This window comes from Bacillus rossius, chromosome 1, assembly GCF_032445375.1.
Source record: "Bacillus rossius redtenbacheri isolate Brsri chromosome 1, Brsri_v3, whole genome shotgun sequence".
NCBI lineage: Eukaryota > Metazoa > Arthropoda > Insecta > Phasmatodea > Bacillidae > Bacillus > Bacillus rossius.
The window spans coordinates 78,617,767-78,628,401 of record NC_086330.1 but is presented as its reverse complement, the minus strand read 5'-3'; the positions used below and the strand labels follow the sequence as shown (position 1 = coordinate 78,628,401).

The 10,635-nt window shown below is 38.8% G+C and overlaps 1 protein-coding gene across 3 annotated transcripts in view; it reads right to left on the bottom strand.

Annotated features, from left to right (window-relative positions):
• LOC134538280 (threonylcarbamoyladenosine tRNA methylthiotransferase) overlaps positions 1-10,635 on the bottom strand; it is a 63,396-nt gene that overhangs the window by 10,881 nt on the left and 41,880 nt on the right. For all 3 annotated transcript variants that reach the window (XM_063379472.1, XM_063379463.1, XM_063379455.1), the window contains exon 10: positions 7,612-7,834. In XM_063379472.1, coding sequence (XP_063235542.1) covers positions 7,631-7,834 — 204 coding nt within the window. In that variant the 3' untranslated portion in view covers positions 7,612-7,630. The remainder of the gene's footprint in view (positions 1-7,611; positions 7,835-10,635) is intronic.

Here is a 10,635-nt window from a genome sequence, read left to right as displayed (position 1 = left end):
TTCTGGTCTGGAACTGGTATGGTCTGCAGCAGCTCTAGTTGAGATCCTCGCAGGGCCAAGACGAGTGCTGTATTCTTTTCTTCGTCATCCCAAACATTCACTTCATCAGCTGCCTCAAACTGTTGCCTATAGACAGCCCACAACGATTGTCCATCAAAGGTGGGTGACTTGAATTTTGAGTGACCAGTTGTGCCTTCCACCTTCACATCTCTGGAAGAACTACTCTGTTTCGTAGCAGATGTAGCTTCAATGATCATCTTACGGCACTCTTCAGTTACTGCTGCTACTCGCTGTTCGGTGGCCTGCTCTAGTTGAGCTATCTGTTGCACCATCGGTTTCTCATGTTCTGATAGATTTTGCTCCGAACTCTGAACTTCCCTTTCCAACTGAATAATGGTTTCATCAATCTTCTTTAATTCTTCTTGAGCAGCCATGAGTTCATTACACATATCTTCCTCACCTCCATCTCCTCTTGGTTCTTCTTTATGTCTTCTTGGTCTTCATGGCTTTCTTCATCTCTTATTGCCATTTCTTCATTTCATCTTTGTCTATTCTTTGCAATTCTTAATTTCCTCTTGGCTATTATAAATTTTATTCCTTATCTCTTCTTGGCCATTTTTCATTTCCTTTTAGTTACCGGTACTCTTGATTTTACTATTCATTTCCTCCTAACCCTTCTTCATTTCCTCTATTTTATAATTCATTTCGGCCAAGAAAGCCATTATGTTTTTAAGTTCCTCAGCCGCCATCTTTAGTGTCCACATACACTACCAGCCAATCACTACTGTCTTATGACTGCAATGTAATTTCCCCTATTGAGCTAACCTAAACCTCTACTAAAAACTAATACTAACTTTACTACTACAACACTCAAGTTCTTAAACTAACTCAATTCTCAAATAAATAAATTTGTATTTTTTTCCCTTCAAATTTTAGTTTAAAAAAAAAACAACTGTACACTAAATCTATTAATTAGGGCTATCCCACTTCTGGCACCAAAATGTTATGACCTATTTGGGAAAAAATTGGTTCGTTATTGATAGCCTAGTTAAGTTTTATTACAGTTTGTTTAATTACTAATACTAACATTACTAATAAATGTTTATACTTAAAAATGTCCAATCACCAATCACTGGCACTTAAAAATGTTTATTTGTAAGTCACTCAATGTCTGTCAAGTTCCACAGTTCGCACTCCTCACTGGAGCTAGGCTCAACAGTGGTTCACCCCTTACCACACACACAGTCCCGCGCCTCGATCCCGTCGTTCCACGTCGCGCAACTCTCGAGGGTGGTCTTTCACCCTCTTCTCCGATGTCGTACTTTCTTCCACTTGCGGCCCCCTGCGGAGGCCAGCGTTGCTGCTTAAGTACCTGTGGTGCTCTTCTTGAACAGATGAGAGCGGCTGTGACGTGTCACGTCATTCCAGGCCAACCCGTCAGAAATATTGAGAATGGCGATGCTAATTCAGGCCACTCCAGGTGGCGTCCTATGTAAGCCCGGAATTCCCAGGCAGCTAAAGGTGATAATAGCCCAAGGCGGGACGATGTGGGGGAGTAGAGTGTGGGAGGGGGGGTAGCGATGACCCCTCTAATCCGGCCAGTCGCGCGTGGCATGCACTACGTCAGTGGATGGCTAGAGGCACTGGAAAATAGCGTTTATAATGGCTGTTCGTAGCATTTATATTTTGCCATATAGCGTTTATATAGCATTAATTTTAATTTTTCTCCCAGTTTATGCGGATGTTGCAAGCTTTGCACATAAGTATGTTAGTGACACTAACATAGAAATGGAGAAATGGTGCGACTTGTATTGCTCTGCACGTGAATGCACGGTAACAGATTTGTCCGTCCCATAATGGTAAAAAAAAAAAAAAAAAAAAATATAGTTCTAACTGCATTGCACGCGAACGCGATACAGAAAACCGACTTTAATAACCTTAATTTTATTGTGAATAGCAGCGCAATATTTTAGTTTCACAGATTACCGTTTGTTTTTCGGGTTAGGAAATTAGCAAAACACTAGGTACGTTCAACAAATGAGCGACAAAAGCATAGAGCTACATTGCTGCCATCTTTTTTTCCCGTTAAAGTGCTAACGAATTTGACTGAAATAGATTTTCATAATTTTTTTTTTGTAGTTGCCAAATATAAGCTGCGTGTGTTGTAAACTTAAATTAATGCATTTTTATATTTTAGTTGTTGTCATTTAACAGTAAATAATTTGATTGCTTGTGTTAATATCACGCACGCACGTACACGTTTGCAAACATGGCCGCTTCAATGTTTTCACTTTCTTTCTCGTGAAAATATTCATGCACGTAAATAAACGTCTCTCTTTAACCGTTTACATTTGTTTGGGTCGTACTTTACGTTTGCCGTTAACCAAGTTTCCGCGCGAACCTACGCGTATTTAAATTGTTTCGTGTTATTTACAAGATTCATAGATCGTGTTGATTGTTTACATGGCTAGTCATCGTCACCGTTTATTTGGTAATCTTCAAACACGGTAAGAAGATGCATAAAATAAAGAATGTTCTTTATTGTATGAGGTTAGGCCATTAATAATAAGAAATGGTTTATTTAAAAATATTAGGTAAACCTAAAATTTACTGGAAAATTTTAATATAACTTGAAATTTTAATACTTCTAAAAACGGGATTGTAGCGTTTATTCGTCGATAAACCATTTTGTCGCTTTTATTCGCGCCTATATCGTTTTTACGAATTTACAGTGCCTCTATGGATGGCATGTGACACAGCGCGTGACGCCAGTGACAGTACACGGCCGCCAGCCAGCTTTGAACATATCATCGCGTTCTGGTCTCTTGCATTCTTATCAATATTTTTAGTCTGAATTTTGATTTTCGAAACAATTCGCTTATATATTCTAAGTTTGAGATCAGCTTAAAAATACTTTGAAATATAATGTTTTAGGTTAATGCGAAGAGTGAACACCTCTTTATTGTATTTTGAATTGTTTTTAATAACCAAATACTGATCTAGTTAACCTTATACAGGAGAATCCTGTTATAGCGAGCACGGTAATAGCGAGAACACTGCTATAACGAGGTCTTTTTGAGGAATTTACGGCGTGATCGCGTGAAGCGCGCCTTGGTTATTTGTCTGCTTCATCTCCACCCCTCTCGCTCGCCACTAGACATCTTGCCGTTGACACCTGTCACATTCTTCAGCCTTGCAGTCGCCACCTAAGTGCGTGGCTTTAAAAATAGAATCCCGCCCTTTCTTTCTTTTATCAAACTTCCGCTTGGCTTCAAGGCCAAGGTATGCTCGACTCGAATAAACAAAGCCTTTGAATATACATATACTTGTACGCATTTCTTATTATTTAGAAAATAGACAAAATAAATTTTTACCCCGCCATTAAACATAATGCACCCTTTTTTAAAAATATAAATGCTCTTAATTAATTTGTTGGGACACTTTCATTAACGAATAATAACATTGTTTATAACTATGTTAGGGCAAAAAAGTCAGAGCCGTCTTTATACTTGTTGCTAATTGATTGCGTTAATAATACACAAATATTTATAAACTTGTTTGGAATTATTTGTCGTGACACGTTTACAAACACGTCACGTTATTTATTTTACTATCTGACAAATAGTAGGCACTACCATATTTATTTCCGAATCGCTAGAACAGTTTTCTTGTAACTTTTGTTTCGGTCAGTTGTTGGGGTATCTGTCCGGGAAGGGGGTGGTGATGGTTTGAGTTTAATCCCAAATTTATTTTCAAAAAAAGTTTACAGGTTTCTTTAAATGAAAAAAGTATAGTTTTCCAGCGACTATTTTGTTTGAGGCGTACGTGCGTTGCTGCACTCCTGCTTTTTTGTAAGGAATTAAATTGTCGCGCTACACTAGCGCCGCCTGTTAGCTACATCCCGAACCAACATGGCCGCCAGCAGACAGCCCGCGTCGACAATAGATAGCAGGACAATGCTGCGTCGGCCGCGGGCCAAGCCGAGTAATCGATTGCGAGCTCAGATGCTATACTTACGTGGCGTGGTAGGGTATTCTGGTTATTTTGTAGCAATCGGTGATCGCATCCGTACTTGTGGGGTATCGTTTTAAAGAGAATTCACACATCTGCTCACAGAAATAAAGATTTCGTTAATATAACCCGTTATTTTCCAATTATACAGGTTTAAACACAATTTTTATGCTATTTTTGGTTAATTTTTATTTTTTGGGGGCCAAAATCTGTCCAATTCGGTTATAGCGAGGATCAAACCCGGAACCGTGACACCTCGCTATAACGGGACTCTAGTGTATATATTTTTTGTTTTAAAAGAACCAGAGCCACGGACAGAGGTTCTTGATGTAAAAACGAACTGACCAATAAAAACCAGCACTACACAGCCCTACCAATGGGTTGACAAAAACACTTGCTTTACAGCATAATAAAAAAAACCTACACCTCTTTTTTCCAAAGTAGTTGACGCACTGGCTGCCATCTGTCCTCTCCTGCATTCTCCTCCATACTTTCTACCATTCCACGTCTCGCCTACTCGCATGAGTGATAATGAAGCAATGTCGCAACATACCTTCTTGACCGTACTGGCCTGCAATATAAGTGGGTCATTCTAAAAGTAAAGAACATTTGTTTCACTAGTTATTTTTATGTAACTTAATAACCTCAAACTTATTTAACACACAAATGATACTATATCTAATTTTCTATTTAGTCACCATACATATTTAAACATTTGTCATGGCGTATCACCAGCTTTTCTATGCCTTCTGCATACTAGGTTACCGTCAAGTTGTTGAATCAATCATTAACGTACACTTTCAGTTCATTATCACTACCATAGCGGTTTCTGACCAAAAAATCCTTCAATTGTTGAAATTTTTTTCAATCTTTGATTTGAGTCACTAAGTCAACAAGAGTTGGTCATCATGAATATTCATTCGCCTGCCATTAAACACCATTTTTTAACTGCAGCTTCATTCATCACATCACCATAAACCTCGGTTATTTATAGGTGCCTGTAAATTTTGATAGGATGGACTTTTTTTGCATTCAAAAAGCACATTGCACCACAAGCCTCACACTAGGCCATATTTCAGTCACACTATAAACAGTAAACAACCGTTTCGGCTCGCTCATAGCACCAGACTGGCACAAGTGACTGGGAAGGTTTATGGTGCAGCGGTGCGGAACTGCACGGCTCATTACATCAAAACATTATTTAATTTTATAATGACCTTCATAGTTACGGCTCATGTCTAATAAATTAACATTTTAATTAAAATTCCTTTCATTTGCCTTATGAAACCAGTGTCAAATTGACTAAGCGCTCGTAAATATACAGTTGCGCCACACATTGTGCCATGTATGCATTGTTTGGTGACAGTAGGTGGCCCAATATGCTGTTCTTGGGTATCTTTCATTTTCAGAAGACATCTTTTAAAATAAATTTATATTTGAATTTGAAAATTTGATAATTTCTTGCCCAGAGACAACTGAACATGGATTTGATATGAAAAAAGGCATACCGTATTTACTCGCATAATGTCCGCAGTAATTTGGCTACATTTTTGACAAAAAAAATGGGGTGCGGACATTATGAGGTAAAGTCCGGAAAAAAATTTTATCCTCAAAATTTTACATGCTTTGTGTAGAATAAAAAAAATTGTTCTCTCATAATTAGTTTACTAGTACCCTGATTTTACGTATGCTCACGGTTCCGCGGATTGCATTAGTAAAATCGCTGCTTCGTAAAATTGGCACCCTTCCCTCGGCCCAGTTGGAAAATATTAACGGCGGCACACTACTTCACAGAGCCTTGGTGACTGGCGACCCTCTGCAGCAGATGTGAGAAATGTGACAGGTGTCGAGATAATTGGGTGCTGGCGATTAGTGGAAGACGCCACTCATTTTTTTTTTATTCTCTCACTAACGTGTGCGCTCTTACGTTCAGAAGCCGCAGCCAGCCTACACAAAATAAACGTTTAGCGTGAAAAGATATTTTTTTAATCTTTCATTGAGATGGCCACTAACGGCACGGGGCAGATGTCTAATGTCTGCATTAGCCGGCGCCGGCGAGCCTACCTCCCTGTCCCTTGCCCACTGAGAGTATAAAAAAAGTTACCGGCAGACATCTGTGCATGCGAGTCCCCTCCTGCCCTGCTTGACTGAAGCGGGGGAAGGAGTGCAGAGCTACAAACCCTCTCAGCGACCGCTCCGGAGAAATGAACAACTCAAGGTCAAAGCATTGTTGACAGCGTCGGTAAATTTCCATCCCGTTACTGTGCCTTTCAGGGGTGGCCAAGGTTGCTTTGTCTGGTGCAGACTTTATGCGGATTTTTAAAAATTCCATTTCAAGTATTTAAAAAGAAATGTGCGGACATTATGCGATTAAATACGGTATGTTGGTCCAAAATGTTTATCTCCCCCGCCTCCCCCAAATGCTAGTTTATGTTCAATCTCATACGAACCAATGAGACTACATGAGACACTTGCCAGGTTGGGAGCTGGCTGGCGGCCCTGCACGACTACGGGCGCCATATGCCGTCCACTGATGTGAGGCATGCCAGGCCACTGGCGTCACGTGCCTCCACTGACGTGAGGCATGCCACACATGACTGGCCAGATTACAAGGGTCGTCGCTAACCCCCTCCGCTCTCTGCGCATCGTACTTCCACGGCACTGTTATCTATTGCTGAGCGGCCATGGGAATTCCATGGGCCCCGTGTTGAGTGGCGAGAATGGACGTCGCCCTTTTGGACTGTTAAAATGTCAGGTCGGCCTGGGATGACGCGACTTGTGACAGCATCTCTCATCGGTTCTGGAAAGAAAACCTACGAGTACTTAAGCAGCGATGCCGACCTCTGCGGGAGTCCCAAGCAGATTCCGAGCGAAGGGAAGTGTAACATCGGTGAAAAGGGTAAGAGACCCCCCTGAGAGTGGTGTGACGTGAAGTTCGACTGGATCATGAAAGTGAGCCGACTGAGTTGTGCGAGACTGTGTGTGTGTGTGGACAGGCACAAGGTAAGGGGGGAAACACTGTTGAGCCTAGCTTCTGTGAGGAGTGCGAACAGTGGAACTTGACAGACATTGAGTGACTTAAAGAATAAACAATTAAGTTCCAGTGATTTGTGATCGCCTGATCGGACATTTTTATATACATTTATTTATTATTAATGTAAATATTAGTAATCAATAAAACTGTAATAAAACTTAATTGGGCTATTCCTTACGAACCCAGTTCTCCCCACATTATAAATCGTAACAATACAAAGAGTCATTAAACAATACAGTGAAAAACTACTAAGAAATCTTCATAAAGTGTTCAGCTTGTGAACATGGAACATTATACAATATGAAAATAATTCATTTTAAGAGTAGTGTGGTTTGTAAATATAATTTTTTGATAAGCCTCAAATTCTTCTTAAAACAAGTACCTTAATTTTTAAATTCAGAAATGTTTGAAGAAAAACCTACATATTGGTACATGAGAAATCAGTAATAAATAACATTATACTTAACCACCCTTTATACCCTGCTATTCAAAATAATTGTCCACCTCTCTACCCCTAAATTATTGATTCAAATAATATTCCATGTTTCCACCTGCCTGGTGGTTACCTTGAGAAGGCAGTCACGGTCACCGAGGGCCTCCCAGCACGCCGGGCAGCACCCACACCGCCAGCCATGCCAGCACCAGCAGCAGAACGCTGCACTGCGCCCAGGAACCGACCCTCGGACCCGCGACCTCCAGCACCTCACCCAACAGGCAGTGCTTGGACGCGCTGGCTATCCGCACACGCACCATACGCCCAAGCAGCTCCGGCCTCAGGGGCACCAACACCTGCATACACGCATTGGTCCAACTGAGCAAGGAGGTCTCAACATCTCGAGTCCATATCCCCAGCGATACATCAAGTTTAACTGGATACCACAGCTTCGGACATTCCAAGTCGAATCAAAGACAAAATTCTTTGTCTTTTTCTTTGGGATAATTAATTTACTTAGAAGATTCAGAGTATTTTTTCTTAGAGCAGAACAGTTGACGACTAAATTCCTGCCAAATATTTGGGCCATAAATAACACCTGTGTTAACGGGAACTCTAGCATTAAAAATGGATTAGAACTGTCAGTATGTTTATGCAGTAGATAAGACGCAGCTAGGACTGGATGCTCACCCGCCCCAACCCCTTGTTCTTCGACTGCTACTGCGATGAATATCTTATAACAGCTCAGGCAATTATTTATTCTGCCTAGCTAAATACAAAAAACTTTGACTCACAACCCATGGACGTAAAAAACATGTTTGCACCTTTCAGGCATTGGAGAAAAAACTTCTACTACATACACTTAATTCAAGATGAGATACAAAATTTATGACTTGATGTAAGTTTTTGGACATACGCCATTGCTAAGAACTTTTTCTGTTGAAGAAAAACTAATAAATAAAATAAATAAATAAAAATAAAAATACTCAAAAAAAAGAAAGAAAGATACAAAAAAAACACAAAATTAAGCAAACAATTGCTGTTGTCAACAAGGATATGAACACCACAAAATATTCCGAAACAGGAATATGGTCAGCAAACAAAGAAAAAACAAAGAAAAATGTACTAAGAGAACGAAAAAATCCCCACAAATGATGACAACACAAAAATATTGAAACCCAAAATAATTCAGCACAACAGTTGAAGCGAGACAAAAAACATGACAAAACGAAAAAACAAACAAATACAATAGTTTTACCTAAACAGAAACAAGCGACGTTTCGGGAACTGCTATCTGCTCCCGTCCTCAGGCAGAGACGCACATGGTACGGAAACACAGTCGCACCTGTGTTTCCGTACCATGTGCGTCTCTGCCTGAGGACGGGAGCAGATAGCAGTTCCCGAAACGTCGCTTGTTTCTGTTTAGGTAAAACTATTGTATTTGTTTGTTTTTTCGTTTTGTCATGTTTTGTGTCTCGCTTCAACTGTTGTGCTGAATTATTTTGGGTTTCAATATTTTTGTGTTGTCATCATTTGTGGGGATTTTTTCGTTCTCTTAGTACATTTTTCTTTGTTTTTTCTTTGTTTGCTGACCATATTCCTGTTTCGGAATATTTTGTGGTGTTCATATCCTTGTTGACAACAGCAATTGTTTGCTTAATTTTGTTTTTTTTTTTGTATCTTTTTTTTTTTGAGTATTTTTATTTTTATTTTTATTTATTTATTTTATTTATTAGTTTTTCTTCAACAGAAAAAGTTCTTAGCAATGGCGTATGTCCAAAAACTTACATCAAGTCATGCACTCCCATTGCACAAATCTTTTAAAGATAACACAAAATTTATGGCAAATTTCAGTGAATGTTTATAGACATTGTGAAAAGAGTATATTTTTTTAAGTTGAATTTAAAAACTCATAAATGTTAGATATTTAAGCCTGTGCGAATATGCAAATTTTCGGATATGAATAATAAACTATTTGTACTTGATTCAACCTCGAATACTAACACTTCCACATAATGAGTATTCGTTAGCTTTAGAATACTATATATATAGGTAGTTACGCTCATCACTGACTTAATGATTGCGTAATGCTGTAGGCCAGCGGTTCCCAAAAGGTGTATAAGCCATTTTCCTGCACATCATCGGTGAGTTGGGTATCTTAAATGCATGATTGTATATGTTAGGTGATTTGTATAATTATATGAGTGAATGATTATGTGTTTAATCATTATCTTCCCTTATGCAATATGCAATGGAGGAAGCGATTAGTAATTACGGAAAGAGCAAAATATTGTTTGTTGATTCGTCACATTATACAGTATAACCCCTCTATGTTTTCCAAGGGGGCACAAGGAAAAAAAACATAAGCAGGAAAATGTTATGAGCAGGAAATATCAATTTAGCACTTCTCAGTGTTTGAACTTTAAACCAACTGACTCATCAAGCTATATAAACAATTTAAAACCACTGATGGTTGATGGATACACTCGATGCTTGAATTTTATTACCAAGCCAACAATTTTTCACCTTCGTCGTGCTTTCAGCTTCTATTTTATTGTTTTTAAAGACACATTGCCACATTTCTGTGAAATTATTCACGATTCGTGACGATGACGATAAAATACATTAAACTCTATCAGCAATAGAAAACACTTTTTTTTTATTCCAGTCACTGCGGAATAATTGGCAAACTAAAATATTGTAGTACTACTGTACATACTTACATCTCATAAAATACTAGAATGGCAATTAATGCAAGGATTTGTAATTCTTTCCTTCAAGACAAAGGTGCCAACAGATACTTAACTATGAACATTATATACCTTTGGCTTTGATATATTGAATACACAGCGTTAGCCAGCACTAACATGTAGCGCTAGTGTTATAGTACACATTTTGTTTTTCCATACAATCCTATTTGAATAATCTACATCTATGGCATGGCAGTGATTATAGCAAAAATGCACGTAAAGTATAAATTAAACATTTTCACATGTTAAACTACACAGATGGGATAAATGTTGGAATAGTTAGAATTTAAAACTTTTTTTTTTGCATTTAGTGAAATTTATATAATGCATAAGCAGGAAATGCACTATTCGTGAAACATTATATGCGGAATAAAAACACTGTCCTTATGGTTAAAATGTTGGCACTT